This window comes from Camelina sativa, chromosome 6 (genome assembly GCF_000633955.1).
Source record: "Camelina sativa cultivar DH55 chromosome 6, Cs, whole genome shotgun sequence".
Taxonomy (NCBI): Eukaryota; Viridiplantae; Streptophyta; class Magnoliopsida; order Brassicales; family Brassicaceae; genus Camelina; species Camelina sativa.
In genome coordinates this window covers 20,568,361-20,589,378 of record NC_025690.1, presented here as the reverse complement: position 1 = coordinate 20,589,378, position 21,018 = coordinate 20,568,361, and the positions used below count along the sequence as shown (strand labels likewise).

The window sequence follows — 21,018 nt, the reverse complement described above, 5'->3', positions numbered from 1 at the left end:
AAAAATCCATCTTTTATCACCAAAAAAAAAAAAAAAAAAAATGGAACAGCAGAATGAGAATTTTCTCTACATGTATTAAAAAGAAACTAACGCATAGTTCACAAAGAACCTTACCATCACGAGTATTCTACATCTTGAACAATTAAATAAGATCAAAAAGCTTGGCTTGGATATAACAAACGCCTTGTAGCAAAATGTTGCCGCCATAGCAGGCACACCAAGAGCAAATTGAATTTTTGGTTCTCGTGGACATCTATTGGTCCATATTATTTGTAGGAGAGATGAATTAAAAAAAAAGAGATACATAGGAGTTGAACGACTTAAATCTAAAAATTTATTTTTTATTTCGTGTGGTTTTTGATTAAGTAGAAAATACACAAACAAGAGCTAGAAAAAAAAAACATAATAAATATAATTAAACATGCGATACTGGTAGTTCGAAAGGAATGGGGATGAAACTAGGGATATAGGTGAGGTGAGAAGGCCAAAGATCAACCATAGAATCTACTGGAATCTTCCTGAACACATCTCCCTTTACAATGTAGATGCAAGCATGCCCAGTTTCATCACAAGTACACACAAACAGCCTCTTTTCATTATCAACAAAGTAACTTGGCTGAGAGTCAAGACATTTGTGTTGTAACCTGGGGAAGTCTGGCATTGACACAGTCATGAGAGGCATCCACGCCACAGCCTCTCCATTACCGTCAATCTTGTGCTTTGTCACAAAAATGACAATCTTGCTGATCATGTAGGACTGCCTTAACACTGAAAACCGATCTCCCCTGAATACAGCAAGGACTTGACTATAGCCAAAGTCTTGCTCGTTAGGAGGTAGACGACAAAAGGTCTTGAACATCTCCTTGGAAAAATCAAAGCTTCGGATGAAATACTCACGGGTAGGTGAATGATAAGCAATCCAATATAAATTCCCAGCCAAGGAAATAATAGTATCTAACTGCGGCATGCCCCAATCATGTTCAGAAGGGGCATTAACAATAAACTTCCACGCATCAGAATTGCACTCGTAGATGGCAACTTTTGGGTAGAGTTTACCGCTACCATCGAAACAAAAGTCAACCCCAAAAACCTTGTAACCTGTTGTTTTGGGTCTACTGTTATCGTACCCTAGGCCACAAAACCTGAATTCTTGATTCTCTATCAATCTCTTCTGTCTTAACCAAGGGTTCCAAACCACGAAACCTTTCTTCCAAATGCTAGATAGAAAAAACCCATCGCAATGAACTAAGTTGGTACATGGCATGTCTGAAGTTATATCATGCATCTCAAGAATCGGGTTGTTGTTGTTGTTGTTGTTGTTGTCGAGATTGATGATGTCCACCGAAAAAATCTTGGAATTGGTCCTTAATATGAATTGAGGGCGTGCGCAAGCCAAGTAGTTCTTCAAGAAACTCTTGTCCTCCCAAAGAGCGTTCCAAAGCTTACATACCGCTCTGGATTGAGCAAGTGCTTTCCTTGGCAGTCGACAAAGTATCTCTCCGACCAACTCAGATGGTTACTTCTCTGATATTTGAGTGAAAGGAATGGGGGTAAAAGTGGGGATATAAACGAGGTGAGAAGGCCGATGACCAACCATGGAACCTACTGGAATCTTCCTGAACACATCTCCCTTCACAATGTAGATACAGGCATGCCCAGTTTCATCACAAGTACACACAAATATCCTCTTTTCATTATCGACGAAGTAACTTGGCTGAGCGTCGAGACACTTGTGTTGTAACCTGGGGAAGTCTGGTATCGACACAGTCATGAAACGCATCCACTCCACAGCCTCTCCATTACCGTCAATCTTGTGCTTTGTAACAAAAATGACAATCTTGCTGGTCATGTAGGACTGCCTTAACACTGAAAACCGATCTCCCTTGAAAAAAGCAAGGAATGAGTATAGCCAAAGTAGTCTTGTTGTTGTTGTTGGCTATGAGGTAGAAGACAAAAGGTCTTGAACATCTCCTTGGAAAAATCAAAACTTCGGATGAAATACTGACGAGCCACTGAATGATAAGCAATCCAGTATAAATTACCATTGAGAGACACGATAGTATCTAAGTGTGGCACACCCAAATCTTGTTCGCAAGGGGCATTACTAATAATCTTGAACGCATCAGACTTGCAATCGTAGATGGCAACGTTTTGGTAGAGTTGGCCACTAGTATCGAAACAAAAATCATACCCAAAAATCTTGTAACCTGTTGTTTCGGGTCTACTATTATCGTACCCTAGGCCACAAAACCTGAACTCGTGATTCTCTACAAATCTCTTTCGTCTTCTTAAGCAAGGGTTCCAAACCTCAAAACCTTTCTTCCAAATACTAGATAACAGAAACCCATCACAATGAACTAAGCTGGCTTGTATTGATGAAATGTCTAAAGTTATATCACGCACCTCAAGTCTCGGGTCATCATCGTCGTCGTCGTCGTCGATGCCTACTGAACAAATCTGGGAATTGGTCCATACGATGAATTGAGGTAGCGTACGAGCCAAGTACTTTTCCAAGAAACTCTTGTCTCCCCAAAACGCGTTCCATGTCTTGCTTACGGCTCTGAATCGAGCAAGAGATTTCGTTGGCAATCGACAAAGTATCTCTTCGACCAGGTACGATGGTAATTTCTCTGCCAGCGCCATTCTTATTTTTTTCGGCGCCATTATTTTTAGTTAGGTCTTTTCTTCGAAAGAGAATAGTATTATTATACTATTTGGGCCTAGTAGAGAGAGTCATATATTAGATTAGATTATGGAGTATTACCCAAGAAAGGCCATTATTAATGATTTTTGAGATGATGTCACTTATTTTAGCAGCAAAACCGTTACGAAGGTTTCATTCAAAAATAAAAAAAGAACTCTTACAACTTACAATGACCTCTCAAGCTGCTAGCTAAAGAATACTGAGTAACCTTCACAAGTGTAGAAATTTTTTGACCATGATCAATGTATTAGAGGACATATATAGCACAACACTATAAGGATTTCTTAATTAGCAATGTTCTGTTGCATTGCTTTCTAGTAGGATGTTTAGTCTTTTTATTCAATAAATCAGACACCTGTTCCCATATTAGTTTTTTGGCGGTGTATCAGTGAAACGAAATTAGAAGCATCTCCAAATGTGAGAATGACATGCGTGCCATATTGGTTCTACTACTTAAAGATGTGTTGTTTAGTTCTCCAGGTTAAGTTTCTAGGATATGGTTTTCACTGAATTCATGCTCCTTTACCTCTATGCTTGGTCAAAAATTCTAGTTCCTTTCAACTCTCTCCTACATGAAGAAGAAAGTGAGAATATAGTCTGATTTTCTATATTTATTTATGGTTACATATATCTGTTGTATGGTTCTCCTTGCTTAAATGAAGGGAAATGCTCTTAGCGTTTAGATTTGACTGACTAAAATTAGCATGAAGGAAATAGTCGAAGATATAATACCAAAGGATAGTTTAATTCTTATATGGAAATGGTTGTTGTCTCTTGACTACACTCAGATCATCTGACTAGTCAGATGGATATAGAGGTTCTTGAAAGATGACAGGAACTATAACTTGCCTATGATAAAAAAAAATGTTGCAATATTTGGTTGATTTTGGTTTCTAGATTTTGCAAAATAAATAAAAAAATTAAAAAAACAAATGTTTTGTAAAGGAAATCTCAAAAACTCATTGAGGTGGGATTTTGGATTTTGTTAAGAAATTAGTAAAATCTTAAAGAATCTAGATTTCCTATTTTTTAGAAAAACTATTTTTCATAAAATCTTGAATGGTTAAAAATTGGATTTTTGAAAAATCTAAAACCAAAAAAATATTTGAAAACCCACATCCATTCAAGGGTACATCTTTAGGTATGATAAAAAAAATAGTTGCAATGTTTGCTGATCAGAAGAGTATTTAGGTTATCAAGTAGGTAGAGTAAGACTGAGCTCGTCACATGCTTGCCGATCAAACTTGGATGTGCTACTGATCAAGCAGCATATGGATAGTGTGAGAGAGAGTGGATCATACTTTTTGGTGTGTCTGGTGTATGAAACAGCCCGATAAGCATTTGATCCACAAACCTTAAATACATTCTATTTCAGGTTAAATAAATACATTCCAATTGGTTGGTGATCCCGTTTGTACACACTCTTCAAAAATTATGAAAATAAAAATAATTCAAAAATTATGAAAATCTTTCTCATCAACCTGAGATATCCAAACGCATGTTTTCTTATATGAGTGGTTAATATTTTTGTGATAAAACAAATATCCTAAGAATATTTAACTATTTTTAGATTTTATAGAAGATAGATATTAACGCTTACTTTCGTATCCACGAGTATGCAACGCGAAGAGGGTGACATAGAGAATGTCATCAATTGGATTTCATGGTTCGTAAAATAGCTTACTAAAAATCTGATTAATGTGTGCACGGACTGAGCGAGCACTAATCATAAAGATATGGTCTGCTATATCTATTGAGATCGATGAGGTTGAACGGTCAATAATTATAAAAATCTGAAATTCATGAAGATATGATGATAGAAGAATAGTATTCGTATGATTATTGATAATGTCAATATCTTAACAAAGAAAATCTACATTTTATCACTAAATATATTGTTTACGTTTGAGTTCATCTTAAAAACTACTTGAGATAAATAACTTGTACAATCAATTTTATAAGTCTAGTTCAAAATTTCGTAACATTACAATCATTTTTATAAGTCTAGATCAAAATTTCGTAACATTTGTTTTATTATTCTTAGACATGCTACTGATCAAGCAGCATATGGATAGTCTGACAGAGAGAGTGGATCATACTCGTTGGTTTGTCTGGTGTATAAAGCAGCCCGATAAGCATTTAATCCACAAGCCTTAAATCTGGGGTAGCACGGACCAAGAAGAGTTAGTTGGATCTGTGAAACTTTGCTGTCAAATCAGCGATAAAAGCTAGGGTCCCGCGTGGATCGTTGTGGTTTTCTGTGGCAAGCTGGTGAAGAATCCAAAGCGCCGAATCCTTGTTGACGCGAACTGACCCACTAGATGTCTCTCCATCAGTCGAGCGGTTCTGTTGACTACTTGCTAATTTAGCATTTAAAGCCTGAGACATTGAGGTCACAACTTACCGAGTAGATAAAGGAAATAAACGACTGTCACGAAGAAGATATTAATTCATACTTGAGTACTAGCGAGCTCGGACTTTAGACCATTGTAATGGTTGTGAGACCATTGGTGTAGAAGAAAAGAAATGATTGTCAGAAAGAAGAGATGAATTCATAACCAATTAGAAAAAAGAAATAAACAACTATCACGAAGAATATATCAATTCATACTTGAGTACTAGCGAACTAAATGTGTGCACGGATTGAGCGAGCACTACTCATAAAGATATGGTCCGCTATATCTATTTTGAGATGGATGAGACTGAAATGTCAAAATGATTATAAAAGTTTGAAATTCATGAAGGTATGATGATAGAAGAATAATATTTGTCTGATTATTGATAATGTCAATATCTTAATTAAGAAAATTTACATTTATCACTAAATATTGTTTACATTTGAGTTTATCTTAGAAGCTACTAGAGATAAATAACTTGTTCAATAATTTTTATAAGTGTAGTTCAAAATTTCATAACATGACAATCACTTTTTTAAGTCTAGTTCAATATTTGGTAACATTTTTTTTATTATTCTTTCAGCAGTTTATCATGGTATAAGTCTATTCAATTTTTGTGACCGTGAATTCGAATTCATTTTAATTATGCAATTATGAAGAAGAAAAAATGATTTTAGCTTTGTCTCTTAATTTTATTGATTTTTATTTTTACTAGGGGATTTCAGTACCGCGCTACGTGCGGTTTATATTTTATTAGTCTTTTATGATATAGCAATATTTTGATAAGTTTTACAAATTGATTTTGGAATGCATTAGTTACCTTACTAAACAAAAATTTTAGTTGGAAATAATGAACTTAAACTATCGCATATTCCCATGGCTTTGTGGTCCATATACTTTGGCTCTCAGCCTCTTTCACATATCGTCTCCGCTAACTGTGCAGTTTGATGATGAGCAATTAATTGTCATTGAATCTTAAGCATTTTCAAAATCTCTTAACACATTTCTTCAGTTAAGTGGTACTGGTATCATATCTATGTTTCCAACAATCTATGGAACATAAGGAGTTCATATCAATTATTAGATGTAACTGAACCAAACTCTAAGCTTAAAAAAAATTTGAGGAAAACATGCATAGTTATCTTTTTAAAGTAGTAAATATTTTTCTTTCCTACGTTCCAAAATCAGTTCAATGTTTTCAATTTAGGGTTTGCTACCTTTTTAAGTTGTTTCCAAGATAAAAAATTATAAAGTATTGGTAAAGATATACCTTAGACTAATGACCATTATACTTAAACCAAGTCGTTAAAATGAACTTTGATTCAAGAATTGGAGTAGATTCTATTATACTCTTTAAAACTGTACTTGAAGAAGAACATAAAAGATTTATTAAAAACTGAGTAAAGGGCCACTTACATCTCATGATCAACTTGTGTAGATATTTCGTATGCAGAGACCACTTAAGTTGTATTGTATGAGCTGGTTACTGGTTATGATTCGAACTACTCTTGCCACTGCCCACTGCCATTTGCTGCATGTACATCAATTGAAGTTAGAGGACGTTTGAGATTTAAACATACAATGAAGACAGTGGAAACATATAACATATATATTCTAATTAGAGCTTAATTTGCTGCATATTAACATCCTCATAGTCCTTTCCACGTTCAGTTAAGCAACGGTCAATACATATTCAAATTAGAGATTTATACATATAATAAAAAAAGACTTTGTGGAAAGGAGTTTTAGAGAAATGAACGTATTAGAGAGTTTATCAAATATCATTTTAAAACAACAGTAATTAGAGATCTTTTTGCCTAAAAAACAGTTTAATCAACGGGTACATATTGGTCCTACATGTAGCTTGTCAAATAAGAGCTAAGTTTAAGCGTTGCAAAACTTGTTATTGTTTATGGTTTTCAAATAATATACATCTAGAGCTTCACACTATAAAGCTGGTGCAACTTAAACACAGGAACGGAAGTCCCTCTATCTAGCTTATGGCGACATGATGATATTCAGCCACAACAAACAAAAATGTAATCCAAAGAACTTAAAAATAGGTTAGATAGAGGGATATTTTCCTTAACTCCAATTTTTTTTTGTCTAGAAAATTCTCTTGCAACATCCTATACAAACCCTGAATAGTAACGTGTGATCAAATTCAGAAGCATAGAAATAGTAGCCAAATGAGTCCATGAGAAAGCATAATCTCAAAATATAGTTCTCATCACCTTTCCTTTATATTTTTGAGTCCTTACCGTCATCACACCTGGAGCTTCTTTGAGGTGTCAAGGGCTTATTGAACCATGTCCTAGATATAAGTCGGACCATTTTAACTTTGAAGTGGAACATAGTTTCATACTTGAAAAAAAAAAATCGTATGAACGTGTTCTTGAATCCAACCATCTGTAAATATATGTCTTTCCATCATCACTACTCAAGATCTGAAATTTGAGATTTGTAGAGAAGTTACTTCAAACATATGATTTTCTTAGGATACAAACTCCAAAGTTCTTTAAACTCTGTCAATGTAGATCAATCGTAAAACATCAAGGTTTTTTACTGTACTTTCTCTGACTTTGTTTGGAGTCATCCCCCCTGCTCTCGCTCTTTACGTAGAAAGTTTTGTAAACCAGAATTCGAAAACAAACATAGTGAGACAATCTTATTATATCCTTGCCTTACAATAAAATTGAGTAATATTTGGGTTAGAATCAGAAGCTAGTGCAACTGTATTCTAATTAAAAAAACAAAAGCAACATTAAGCTATCAAATCCCACACAGTTACAAAACCAACAAACACATTATTTTGAAAAGTGACATTGTTACCATCTATCTGCAGAAGAACAGAGAAGATGCTTCTTTTGATCTAGTTTTTTGTCCACGTTGAGTTCATAATAATCCGCAACGTTTCACAGAAGCCGAACCGTTAAGAACACTTCTGTTCCAAAAATCTTGCTTCACAATGTATTATTGCCTGCAACATCAAATTACTCAAGAGTACCAAAAGACGACGACATGTACGCAATTTTATCTGGAGAGTTTGCTTCCGAAATTTATTTGGTGAATCCAAGGGGATGTATTCAACTTGACATTTCAAGTGATTGGTATGAAATTTACAAATCTTATATTATTCAATTATGGATTTTAAAAAGTATATTAAAATTCACTGTTATTGAACTGATGATTTAAAAATCTACTTTAAAATCCACTATTATTGAACTGATGATTTAAAAATCTACTTTAAAATCCACTGATATTCAAAACAATTTTGTGGATTTGGATTTTAATGATTTTTAGGATTCTGGAAGATTTGAGAGGATTTGTTTAGTTAAAAATACAGAAATCCAAATCTCATGGTTTTAGGTGAGATTTGAAAGAATTTTACAGAAAATCATATCAACTTCCCTAAAATCTATCAAAATTCTAAATTTCCTAAATCCCATCAAATTCTCCAAAATCATGGTTTGAATACACCCCCCAAGAGATTGTGGTATTGTGGGATTTGATAGCCTGTAAACAGAGTTGGAGTTGAGACGATCTTCGTAGCGGAATAGGCGGTTTGCTGGAATGTAGCCTTGGACTCCATTAGCCTGTAGGTTTTAGAGTTAGGTTTGGTTTTTTTTGATGAGTGTTTATTGGATAGACATACCGTAGAGTCCATGAGAAGCAGTTCTACGCCCATAAACATGTTTCCTTTCTTGAAGTTTCGGGCTTCCCAAAAATGGATGAGGCGGACAAAAACGTCTTCCTTGCAAAAATCTCCATCAATGGTATCAAAAATCTGAAAGGTGAATGGATGGGTAGAGGGTTGTAGTTGTGATTTTGACATCTTCAGACTTTGGTGGTTTTGTGTATTTGTTGGGATGTATGTATGGTCGGCGAGGGTAGCTGGTTTTATAGATTTGATTTCTGAAACTGTTAATGACATTTGCGGTAGTGGCCATTAAATTGGACTGTGAAGAAGAGGAAGTGGGGAAGCTATGAGGTCTGATAACTAAAGTTGTTTCCACTGATTAAAACTCTACTTTTTAGGAGAGGGTAATGATACATGCTCTGGTTTAGGTGTCTTTGGTTTATTGGTTTAATTATAGTTGCTTCAAATATTTCCTTAAACATTAGGATTAGGGTTTGGAGTTTTATGCTTTGCTTTATGATTAGGTCGGTTGTACTAGGATCTATAAAAGGACTTCTTATGCTAATGAGAAGAATAACCTCCAACAATTAACCTAATTCTCAAAGAGAGAGTTGGGTTAAAGGGAGTTTTAACTAAATCGTTTTCATTCTCTTAGGGGGAGGTATTGGTTTAGGATTTAGAAAGAATTTTAATGACTTTATGTTCTTGCTGATTTTTAGAATCATAGAAAATTAAAAGTTAAAAATGAAGGATTCTAAGAGATTGTTTAGGAAATTTTTTAAAATCTTGCTGATTTGTTTTTTCTAATCTTGTAAAATCTTTCTATTTGATGAAAGAGTTTTCATGACTTTTGTTATGAAGGAAATGATATAAAATCCTAAACCAATAACATAAAATTTGAATTCATTAACAATCCAAGATTCTTTTGTTTTACTTGAATAACATAAAACTTTTAATGACTTTATAAAACTCTTAATCCAATAACACTAGATTTATCAAGATTTTAGATAACTTTTTACAAATCCACAACCAATAACACCAAATTTTTAAAGAGTTTTAAAAAGTCTTGATTGAATAACAACATATTTACCTAACTTTTTAAAATCATTAAAATTCTTTCTAAATCCTAAACCAATACCTCCCCCTTACTTTCAAAACGGCACCTACTACTAGAAAGAAGGCAAAAGCTGCGGCTCATAACAGGTAACACCATTACCATTGTTCTTTCTTAAACAACAACAACAACAACAACACCAACAAAAAAAACAAAATTTTAACCCCACCCACAGGACATGATCCATATTCTATAAATCATCGAAAATCAAAAGACCACAATGTCTTTCCAAAGTTCAGTGCAAGCTTCATGCGCCATTCATTGAGTTATCGGTGTGAACGCCGTTGCTGTCAATCTTCCCGTTCACCTGAGCCCTCGGCCGCTAAAAAAAACGTTTAAGATCATCAAACTATGGGATGTGTTCAGGTTGATAAGGATAACAAACACAGATTCATCAGATGCTTACCCAATCAGCAGGATCAACACCGTTCCCATTCAACAGCTTGTGGTTCTCTTCTTTGGTTCTCTCTTTTGAGATTACTGGGAGCAACACAGCTGTCCGATCTGGTAACTCTGTTGTATGCACGTTTGAGAAAGATCAGAAAAATAAGACATACTGTTGGATTTCAGTCAGTGAAGAAGGGTTTTTGCTGAGATCAAACCTGGTAACTTCTTGTCTATACAGAACACCACCAAATTCACAGTATACCTACAGGGGAAGAATCAACACAACCAACCAAGTCAATAAATATTTCAGTGACATTTTGTTGTTTGGGGTCAATTCTTGTGTGATAGTAATGTAAAACATACCATGCAACAACGACATCGACACTGTAATGTTTACGAGATGCAATGATCAAGAGGCTCTGCACGATTGCAATGAGCCACCCAAACAGCTTTATGAACCTGATGAGGATATAGTATCAACAAAAGAGTGATTCACAGAGAACCTTTTTTAAGATGTTGCCAAAGAAAGTTTTACCTTTTAGTGCCGTATTTCTGGTAAGTGCGGACAAAGACTAGCGTGAATATCATATGAGATGAGAAAATCAGGTCTCCGCATCCGTACATCACCCCATGAGCTGATGAGATCAGAGTCGTCACGTGAGAACATTATTAAAGCAAACAAAGAAATGCGTGTGAACACAATCTGAGACTGGGGAAAGAGATATATGTATGATTACTCACGGTTAATCTCGAGCACCTCAAGAGCGCTTTTGGGCCATGGCAACGTGGAAACTTTAGAGCCCTGTAGAAAACAGTGGAAAAGATTAAGCTTAACCGGCTAGACAGATATGACATTGTGTAACTATCTCTCAGTTGATTTACCTCACGACAGTGATAGTTAGGACCAGGAAGCTGAGTCGAATAGAAAGTTATAACACGGAGAAACTGGCAGGCCTGAAAACAGAAACATCGACAAACTTTAATATAAACAAGACAAAGTAAGTAACTCAGCAAGTAAACAGAAAGGCAGGGCACTTACAACTAAGAATGCAAGAACTCTGCACCATATCAACACGGTGTATATCTTTTTGGTTTTCAGAAGGAATGGATGGAAAGTCCACTGCAAGAGAGGCTCAAGGAGTGTTAAATATCGAAATACTCCATAATAATGTAATGGCTGGTTTGATTCAGGCTGAATCATTCAGCTAATAATCAGAACATAATCCAGAAAGAGAGCCAAATAGTACAAAAATCTTAGAATACTGAGGACTATCAAAAGATCGAAAGACTCACCAGGAAAAACGAAACAAAAACACTAGTGAACACAGTCTCGCTTATGTAGCTTCTCTCTTGACCAAGCTCCTATACAATGAAAAACCAAAGCAATATAAGACATCTATTCTGATCCGATGAATAGTGAAGTCAGCAGAACTGAGCATTATAGCTGATATATCTAAAGAGACAAACCGGAAGAAGAAAGAACCCAAGATCCTGAAGCGTTGGTCCTGGGCGATGAATATAATGGACTCCTTTAGCAGCTAAACCATGAATGTACTGCACCATACGAAATAAGTAAAAAAAACTCAAAGAGGTGAAATAAATACATTGTTCAACTCAAAACGAAACCCAAGACAATGCTTTTCTCTCAAAAGTTACTATGTATAACAAAACTATGATCACAGTTTACAGTATCCTACGTTTTCTATATCAGGCCTCAAACTAAAAATCAACACGAATCATCCATCATTAAAACACTAAGCATCAGCATAAGAACTATCGATCCAACTAATCTGACTCTAACCAGAAAAAAAAAGCTCTAAAGAGATTTCAAAAGTGAGTAAATCTCATATTATATCAAAGTTCAGAACTTTAAAGATGTAAAACCTGACAGATGAGACCAGCTAGAAGATACTTCCAGTTCTGAGCAAGAAGACCAATCTCCGTCGTTATCTCAGAGCAAAATCTCTTCCATAGCTATTCAAAAAACACAAAGACAAATCAACCCAAAACATCTCAACAACCAAAAAACGCAGGATTTGGAATTAGGAGAGAAAAAGAGAAAAAAAAAGAAAAATCAAAGAACCTTGGAAGATTCACGACGAATGTAAAGCGTCATCTTATTCTTGTTTGTTGTTGATGATGATGATGATGATGATGATGTTCTTGTTCTTGTCTTGTGACAATCAGTTCCATTTAAGTACTTTCACAGCCCAACAAATTGGGTCAACATCATCAACCCCCTCCCAAAACCAAAAACACCAAATTGAAAACCCTTTAAGAAACTCTAAAGTCTCGAGCTTTTCGCCGGAAAAAGGTCGGATTNTTTTTTTTTTTTTTTTTTTTTTTTGTGAAGCCTCTATACGAACACAAACTCGAGAAGGTCAACGATCTAGATGGTCAAATCCAAGATCTGAGAAGAAGAGGAGAGGTAACGAAAGAATACTAATTAAACAGAGAGATCGAAGTCGGGAAATTAAAAAAAAAAAACGAAGAAGAGCTTAAAGAAGATGATTATAATAAAAAAAAAGACTTTTGAAGTAGAAAAGCCAATTCCTTTAGCAGAATCTGAGAAATGAAGAAGCCAATTTCATTAAAAAAAAAGGCCTTAACCCCACCACCGAGAGAGAGAAAGAGAGAAGAGAGTTCAACACGGAGAAACGGTTGAATTGAAAATTATTAAAACTTACATAAAAAATACCAAAAATGTATACTATTAAATTTCAAGGGATTTCTCAAATTTCAAACCCCAAAGAATTTATTTAGAGAATATATTTGTACAGAGGAGATAATAAAGTTTCTTTTTATTAAAATTCGTAATTTTTGTTTTGTTATTTATTTATTTATTTTAAATATCTAACATTTTCCAACATTAATTATCAGTATTTATTTATCACATGTTGAATAATGATACTATAGCTGTTATGAGCTATGATTTTTTTATTATATATATACCAATTTTAGAGAGTGACTCGTTGAAAATGTATTTTCTGTAAATTTTAGGTGTTAGGTAGTGATTTTTGCAATGAAAGTTTAATTCGATCTATAAACAATTGCCAATTTTAAAATATAGGTTGCATAATATTATATTTATATCAAGTTATGTAACAGTAAATGAAATAATTCATGGTATACAATAATAGTCTAGAGATTTTTCATGGAAATAACACCAATCTTCTTCATGCATGTTGACTAGTATTTCAAGTAAGGTTTAGCCATTGTATATAAATTTTAAATGGTTTCAAAATTCAGCTATTTCAGTGAATTTTATTTGTCTTTTTAAAAAAAAAATAATAATTTAAATCAAGTAATGAAAATTATTTATGGAAAAAGTATATGCAGAAATGGAAATGGTGGCTATAAGTAGTGAAAGAAAAGTCATAAAAGTCTCCTTAGGAAAAATATTAAAAAATATATTGAAAGTCAAATATGAACCCATTAAGTTTTGGTGTGCAAGTTAGTTACCCATCACTTGGTTTTTTCCGACACAACACAATATCCTTGTGTGGTAACATTTTGGCCATTTTTGGTCCGACACAACACAATATCCTCACACCTTCTTTAGCCTTAATCTATTCTTACAATCGTTTGGCTAGCTACTCTATACAAAACTGTCGACATCACAATGAGTCTAAGCTAGTTTCATGCCTTTCTCTTAACGTATACATGTTTATAACAAGAAAAATAGTCTTACCATGTTCCAGCCTGTGTTTTGTTTCTAGAACGATATGATAAAAGTCTGGCAATAGTTATACAAAATTGGATAATTATCATTAATCTAGTGTAATCAATTATGATTGGAAATCTCTTTGAGTGAAAAAATTAGATGATTCGAAATAGAAGGAATTAAACAAGTTCAATATTATAAAATTTCAAAATTCTGATAAAGAGCTTTTGGTTGGTTCAGTAAAAAAAAAAAAAAAAAACTAAAAAGGTAGTAGTCAGTGGTCACGAGATGATGAACCCACCAACCGTTATTAACGCTTTAATTTAAAATTTTGAAGGTGATGTCGGGGGGTAATTAGAGTTTAGTAAGTGGCCAATTTGCAACTTTTAAACAAATACTACATACAAAGGTTTCTAATTAAATTAAGTAAATATTGTGATTATGGAGTAGCATGTGGGTACGTAGGGTAAAGCAGCGAAGCATGTCTGTCAATTGACAAATACAGTTTTATTGAATCCTCCTCACATGCTCCCTCACTTGTCTATCTATCCTCAATTCCTTTTCTCATAAATAACTTTATTTAAATACCAAATGATTTTTTTTGACAAAATAAATAAATAAAAATAGACCAAATGATTTTCGATCCAACCGTAAAAACGTCTTCAGTTGAAAAGTTTTTTCCAACAATGTTCCTGATTTTGTACCTAGGATAAAAAAGTAATTTAGGAAATATATAAATTAAACAAGAATTATAAATAGTAGGGACTTATTTTTATATTGAAAAAAACAAAGGTATTTTATGGTAATATAGCAAGCAAAACCCTTAACTTATATATTATTCATAAATGCATTACACTATTTTGTACATTGCACAAATTCTAAAACGATTAATTATGTCATATATATAAACTGTTAATTACAATTATATTAAAGCCCAGCCCACATCAGATCCAACACAGTCTAGCCCAGTAAGCTTCTTCTCTGCCTCTAGACCCGACCGATTGGAGAAACCGGTGGGTTCGTTGCGTATTTCGCCGGTGTTTCTCTCTTCAACAAACCATCTCCGATCAAAACTGCTTCTTCTTCCTCCTCCTTCTGACACCAACTCTGATGACTGGTCACAGCCAACGAGATGAAGAACGCTTCCAAAAGAGAGATCGATGAGCCGAACTCAACCGAGTGGAGTTCATCTCCGTGGCTCACTATTTTGAATGCTGGCTCGTCTCTTTCCTGTGGAGAAACTCAATCAAGTGTTAAAGATGTCTCAAAAATCATCAAAATTGTGCTTAAACAGAACGAGTTAGTTTACCTGATCAAAAAGTTGAAAGCTTGAGGAGAAAGTGTGAGACTTTGTATGATCATTAGAGATGACACGGAGCTTACAACCAATGTCCCAACCACCGCAGTCGCATGCTCCACCTGACTTCCACCGCTCAATCAACGGTAAAGGGGCATCGTTACTGTCTTTAGGCAATGTGTGAACTCCACTTGGGAGTATAATTGTAGTTCTGCTATGTCTCTGACTCAGGTTTCTTGTCTGAACAATAGCTGCAAGCTCCTCATTGGTTGAAGGACCGAACAGAACAGATTCTGATTTGTGGATTGATGAGTCTGAGGTTGAAGAGGTAACAGTCTTCATATGACCAATTGTTGTATGTACAAATGGATGTTCATTCTTGTTGCGGCCTAACCAGTTCCCACTCTTGTTCTTGACTTCGTTGACGGTGTACAATGTGTAAGACCGTGTAGAAGAATCTGAACTCTTCATGGTGGCGGCAAGAACGTTATTGCTGTTGTTGTCTCCAACCACAAACTGAAACAAGTTGATACCTTTTCTCAATGTGAATTGCAAAAGAGCGTGAACTCTTGATCTGCATTGGTTCTTCTCCATGGTTGGTGGTGTTGTCTTTGAAGGTTTTGAAGCTACTTGTAATGGGACATTCCTTTTTTCGGTTTTGGGTATTAATATAGGACCTGATCTAGTTCTGCTGTGACCCTTTGGCTTTGTTCTGGTTGAGTGGTGATTGGGGTAAACTGAGTCGTTGAATGTCAAAGGACCTGATTTAGCTGAAGCATGAGATGAGCTTTCTTTGGAACTGAAACTTCTACTCATCTGACTAAAACTGAAGCTAAACCGCCGGTTAGGGGAAGCATCTCTTCCCTTTTTAGATGTCAAAATGTGAATATTTTGATCCAACAAAAATGGTTTCTCAATAAAATTTTGGTTCCTTTCAACCACAGTTACCGGACTTGAGCATTCACCTTCGATATCACGCCTTCTATCTTGACATCCAACTGTACTAGATACCTCAGATAAAAGCTTGGAACTTGTCTCTGACCCTGGAGAGATACACGAGCTAAGCTCAGAGGCATTACTTAGTTCTTTCTTTAATAGACTCTTATTTAGAGATACTTGATGTTCTTTCTGCTTCATACTCAGAAGTTGATGATCTTTTTTGCCCTTTTGATCCATTCTCATCACTGTATCAGCATCCATTGCATCTGAAGAAGCGTGTGATCTAAGTGAGAAACTGTGATTTCTCAAGTGTTGAGACTTCAAATCCACCTCCAACCTTTTAACAACACCGGTTGATAAATCTAGTTCCAAGGAACTTGCAGCAGTTTCCTCATAACTACAACATGATGACCCATTGCTTCCCTCTGCATTAGTATCTTTCCATTTTTCCAACTGTTTCCAGTCCAAAACCCCAAAACTGAGCGCTTTACCGCGAAAATCTTCTCTAGTTCTTCTTAGATACCTTGGCGGATCCAACATATCATGCTTCACTGACTCATCCTTGCCCTGACACGAGGGATATCTATCCTCATGAACCTTGGAGGCTCTTTGTTGCCTCACCATAGTGATATAATAATCACCTGCAACCTCCTGCTCTATATTGCATTCAAGACTATATTAAATCTTCATCCACCTTTAGACTAAACACTCTGCAAATTATAAGACATAACATGTGAGTCCAAAAAAACAAAGATTATGAGAGAATGAAAGCATAAAAATTTCACTAGAGAACTCAACGGAGTCATACAATTGAATACTTCATACTCAATTCTTAACAAAGCTAAAGTATCTTTGAAGAATTGAGGCTCTGGAGAATATCAGTAGATCTCTAGAGTAGTTCTTAGGAATCAATCACACACACACACAAACACAGATCTAAGTAAAATTTAGGAGAATCAGAAACCTTTGTTAAGAAAATCAGCAAAGAAGAAGAAAGAGAAAGCAAAAACGAAATTGACACTTTCCCTTTTCTTTTTTCCAAACCAAACGAGAGAGAGAGATGGTAAAAGTGGGAATTAGGGACCACTTACGGAGAAAAAAACTCAGGCAGATCGGAGAAAGCTATGTGTGGGTAAAGAAAAGCTTGAAGCATGGTGGCGCGAAATCAAAAAAAAAAATAAGGTAGAAGACGAAGGGAGACGAAGAATGTAGTGTGTGTGTGTGTGTGTGTTTGTAGAAGATGATTCTGTCCGAAGCAAAGTACTTAAAACTGCCACTAAAGTCCAAACACTTGAGTTTCAGTTACTACTTACTACTACTGTATTTAATTCCTTCTTTATTTATTACACACTCTCTTCCGTTAAATATCCTGTCTTTACTCGTTACTCTGATTTAATAAATTCTGATATTAAAACATTTAACAGATGAAGTTGTGTCTTTATTATGATTGGTGGTGATATATAGGATGAGATTTGTACAACTAAATGTATGTAGAACTTGCGGTGTTTAGTGTTCTAAATTTGGTACATCCTCTTACATTTTAGTTTGATTTGGAAATCTTGTCTTGATAAGATCTATTGGATGTGATTTTGTCAAATTGGGGTGGTCCAAAGGGTGGTGGTACCGTACCGCATGATGTGATGAGTAAGAAAGCTGACAATGATTTCGTAGGAAATTTTTGGTCCGGCTAAGATGCATGAAATTGTTTTGTGTGAATTATTTTGCTATCACTCTCTTTTTTTTTGTGCATTATTGAAAGGACTGTTTCCGCTGAAGAAAAACAATTGACAGCTATGAACTTCAATTGATTTTATTTTTCATATATATAGGTGTGCCTTGACATTAGATCTAGATTCAAAACCAATGGATCGAATATATACACTTTTACATCAATCAAGTGGAATTTTGAAATGCATTAGAGAAAAGGTGTAATTTTGAAATATATTTTATTAAGATCATTACGAAAAATGTAAAGTTGGTTTTAGCCTTTTAGGTAAGTAGATCTCCTTGGCTAATCCGTATAAGGTTGTTTTAGTTGAGAGTGATCCTCCGGTTCTATTTGAAGTGTATATATGTCTACACAATGTTTGTGATAGATGAATACAAACATAGCTCTCCTTCTTCTCTCCGGCCCCCTCTCAAACTTAATTTACTTATATTTCACTACCAAATAATATATACAAGTTGTGATTATCCATCTCAACCATTAACTAGATTAGATATATAGGTATCACATAGCCAATTGATATCAAGAATCAAGAACTTCACAATAACATGGGAAGGAACAAGCATATTTTGCTATGTCATCCGCACATAGATATGTGTGGCGACTTCGGAAGGAGAACGTGGGTTGAAATCTTATTTTTATCGTCCAAAACTCTCCTTTTGGAAATTTGAAGTCGAAGCCACTTATCACTTGGATCAACAATAGCCTGGATCAACTACTTAAAATCGCACTCAAACTCGACATCATTAAATTCCAAATTGTCAAGACAAACCATCCCTAGCTAGAGTCGCTGCATTGGCCTTCAGTATTTACAATAACTTTAGAAAAGCTTTTAACTATAGCGCCATACCATCTCATGCATCTCTCCTTTTTCATGTTTTATAATCCAGCCGTATAGCTCTTCTTCTTTTTGCTTATTTTCTATGATTTCTTTTGGTAAAGTAAACATTTAACTGTTTCTCTGCCGACACAATTTCAAAATATTAGATTAATTTTCGTTGTTAATTTAATTTACATTTTATTGGATCATGTATTATTTTTATGTAACTTATACACGTATAGGAAATACCTTTAACAAAAAAAAATATTACGAAGGAAAAAAAAAGAAGAAGATACTTTACCTATAGTTAGCTAGCTACTTAGCTTACAAAATATGCATATATGCATTAATTTGTTTATATATAAGCTGGAGAAAAACGAATTTTCAGTACAAATATACGGCAAATAATAACTTTATTAATGGACGTAGTGTAGCTTTTTTGAAAGAAAAATCCGACAAGGAAATCTCGAGTTTGCTTCATAACAAGAACATAGCATATAATTAGTAGGACCAGTCTCTTCCTCTCAAGACGAAATACTTTTTATAGGCTAAGACTAGCCGAGTCCCCTATGTCCACTACAACAACGACCTCTCCCAATTCTCTTTTTTTTTTCCACCAAATTAAAGGAAATGTTGTCGAGCAAAAACGTAGTAGAGGCTTGGAACACCACCAACACCACAACGCAAACGCAAACGCCACACAGACCGTCACTGTTACACCCAACATTTTATTGGGGTTACAACTGCCAAGTGCTCTTCTCAGGATGGCCTGGTTCTGACCGTGGGATGTATGCGCTGGCACTTATCTTCGTCTTCTTGTTGGCGTTCTTAAATGAGTGGCTAGCTCGGTGCTCTGACGCAGACACAATCAAACCGGGTGCTGATAAGCTTGCTAAAGTTGCTTTCCGTACGGCTATGTATGCTGTTAAGTCCGGGTTTAGCTACCTTGTGATTCTTGCTGTTGTTTCGTTCAATGGTGGCGTTTTCCTAGTCGCGATCTTTGGGCATGCTCTTGGTTTCGCCGTTTTTCGTGGACGGGCGTTTCGGAATGTGGGTCGAGTCGACGGGTAGGAATCGTGAATATCAGTATCTGCATGGTTTAACACCGAACTAAACGAGAATGGAACTTGTTTGGTTTATGGTGTGATTTGTCATTTGTGTGTGTTCATTGACATGTAAAAAGAGAGAGAGAGAGAGAGAGAGAGAGAGAGAGAGAGAGAGAGAGTTGTTTTATGATTCGTATCGTACGTTACATTTGGTGAGTGAAGTAAGTGGCGATCTGTTACTTTGGTTTTCATTTTATTTGTTAGTGATTGTGAGAATAACTTTGCCAAATGTACAAATACCAAATTCTTCTGTGGAATACATCTACAACTACAACAGTTATATATATATATATATTGATTTTGGAAATTAACAAATAATATTTCCTCTGTTTCTTAAAGATGGAATGTTTTGGAGGTTTTTTTAATGTATAGAAGTGTAAGCTGCGCAAAATTACAGTTAAAAGTTACAGTATATAGTACTAAATACTATTTTTGTAATTCAATAACGTGCAAGTACAAAAGAGACACAAAACACAACACTTTTTAATTAGCGAGGTTTAGTGAATGTTTACGTTTTAATTTTTTAGTAATTCAAAGAATATTTTCAACACTCATCAGAAAAAGTGTAAATTTTACCGCGGATTAGTAATTCTTTACCTTCTAAAAAGTTGAAGTTGCTCATTTTAGTGTTTTTGGTCAAACCATATATTAATTAAAAGACCAACTCCATAATTGGTAACTCAATGGAAGAAAAAAGTTTACAAATTAAATCTTAAGAAAATAACAATTTAGATGACCTACCTCATTTTTAAAAAACCTCAAAAACGTAACATACTTTATTTCTAAAAATATTAAGGACCATAAGATCATCATTTTTAAAAATATTTGAAAAAGTAACTCATAAAAAAAATTCAGAGAGGAACATACAACCCCAAGTATCAACATATAATTTGAATTTTTGAAACTTTTTTAGAATTGTTGGTATCTAAATCACTAACTCAGTAATTTTTGAACTAAAAATTGCGGTAGTTGAGCAATGGTCACTAAATCTTGATATAATGAATGTCTTAAACAACTTCTATATTTGAATCTATTTAATCTTAAATATCATGTCTCGTTGTCAAATTCATTATGCATGCTTATACTTAGAAATATTATCTTCTTATAAGAATTCCGAATTCGTCACTTTTATAGATTTCTATCTGAACAAATTTGATTTCATGTTACTGGTCGATATTTTTGATAGATAGTCGCACTGACCTTAACATACTTATTTTAATAATAT

The 21,018-nt window shown here is 34.7% G+C and overlaps 5 protein-coding genes and 1 long non-coding RNA gene across 7 annotated transcripts; 2 read left to right on the top strand and 4 right to left on the bottom strand.

Moving 5' to 3' along the window:
- On the bottom strand, positions 416 to 1,849 carry LOC104699293 (putative F-box protein At3g16590). The gene is made up of 2 exons (XM_019246409.1): positions 1,521 to 1,849; positions 416 to 1,454 (listed from the first exon to the last, which is right to left on the bottom strand). The coding sequence occupies exons 1-2, from the start codon at positions 1,847 to 1,849 to the stop codon at positions 416 to 418; spliced, it is 1,368 nt and encodes a 455-aa protein (XP_019101954.1).
- On the bottom strand, positions 1,861 to 2,643 carry LOC104699292 (probable F-box protein At3g44130). The gene has a single exon (XM_010414618.1). It carries the CDS (start codon positions 2,641 to 2,643, stop codon positions 1,861 to 1,863), a length of 783 nt encoding a protein of 260 aa, XP_010412920.1.
- LOC109133512 lies at positions 9,093 to 9,991 on the top strand. Its single transcript, XR_002038666.1, has 2 exons — positions 9,093 to 9,144; positions 9,944 to 9,991. It is a non-coding gene; the product is annotated as an uncharacterized LOC109133512 (long non-coding RNA).
- On the bottom strand, positions 9,911 to 12,889 carry LOC104792586 (phosphatidylinositol:ceramide inositolphosphotransferase 2). Its single transcript, XM_010518772.2, has 12 exons — positions 12,325 to 12,889; positions 12,126 to 12,215; positions 11,709 to 11,795; positions 11,535 to 11,603; positions 11,281 to 11,361; positions 11,124 to 11,195; positions 10,983 to 11,043; positions 10,777 to 10,876; positions 10,605 to 10,700; positions 10,457 to 10,503; positions 10,261 to 10,367; positions 9,911 to 10,176 (listed from the first exon to the last, which is right to left on the bottom strand). The coding sequence occupies exons 1-12, from the start codon at positions 12,355 to 12,357 to the stop codon at positions 10,102 to 10,104; spliced, it is 918 nt and encodes a 305-aa protein (XP_010517074.1). The 5' UTR covers positions 12,358 to 12,889; the 3' UTR covers positions 9,911 to 10,101.
- On the bottom strand, positions 14,712 to 17,434 carry LOC104792585. Of its 2 annotated transcripts, none has more exons than XM_010518771.2 (3): positions 16,950 to 17,434; positions 15,215 to 16,851; positions 14,712 to 15,135 (listed from the first exon to the last, which is right to left on the bottom strand). In XM_010518771.2, the coding sequence occupies exons 2-3, from the start codon at positions 16,763 to 16,765 to the stop codon at positions 14,893 to 14,895; spliced, it is 1,794 nt and encodes a 597-aa protein (XP_010517073.1). In that variant the 5' UTR covers positions 16,766 to 16,851; positions 16,950 to 17,434; the 3' UTR covers positions 14,712 to 14,892. The 2 variants fall into 2 exon arrangements, with proteins under 2 accessions (XP_010517073.1, XP_010517072.1); XM_010518770.2 differs by having other exon boundaries at positions 14,714 to 15,135; positions 17,233 to 17,431.
- LOC104792584 (copper transporter 4) lies at positions 19,113 to 20,069 on the top strand. The gene has a single exon (XM_010518769.2). It carries the CDS (start codon positions 19,318 to 19,320, stop codon positions 19,756 to 19,758), a length of 441 nt encoding a protein of 146 aa, XP_010517071.1. The 5' UTR covers positions 19,113 to 19,317; the 3' UTR covers positions 19,759 to 20,069.

Excerpts from the sequence above, each read along its gene's own strand:
- LOC104699293 (XM_019246409.1), bottom strand. The coding sequence starts at position 1,849 with ATGACCAGCAAGATTGTCATTTTTGTTACAAAGCACAAGATTGACGGT. Across the intron at positions 1,455-1,520 it reads TTCACTCAAATATCAGAGAA|AGCGGTATGTAAGCTTTGGA; the intron begins GTAACCATCTGA and ends TGCTCAATCCAG.
- LOC104792585 (XM_010518771.2), bottom strand. The coding sequence starts at position 16,765 with ATGGTGAGGCAACAAAGAGCCTCCAAGGTTCATGAGGATAGATATCCC. Across the intron at positions 15,136-15,214 it reads GCTTTCAACTTTTTGATCAG|GAAAGAGACGAGCCAGCATT; the intron begins GTAAACTAACTC and ends GTTTCTCCACAG.
- LOC104792586 (XM_010518772.2), bottom strand. The coding sequence starts at position 12,357 with ATGACGCTTTACATTCGTCGTGAATCTTCCAAG. Across the intron at positions 10,701-10,776 it reads CAGAAATACGGCACTAAAAG|GTTCATAAAGCTGTTTGGGT; the intron begins GTAAAACTTTCT and ends TATCCTCATCAG. Across the intron at positions 10,368-10,456 it reads TATAGACAAGAAGTTACCAG|AGTTACCAGATCGGACAGCT; the intron begins GTTTGATCTCAG and ends TGCATACAACAG.
- LOC104792584 (XM_010518769.2), top strand. The coding sequence starts at position 19,318 with ATGTTGTCGAGCAAAAACGTAGTAGAGGCTTGGAACACCACCAACACC.
- LOC104699292 (XM_010414618.1), bottom strand. The coding sequence starts at position 2,643 with ATGGCGCTGGCAGAGAAATTACCATCGTACCTGGTCGAAGAGATACTT.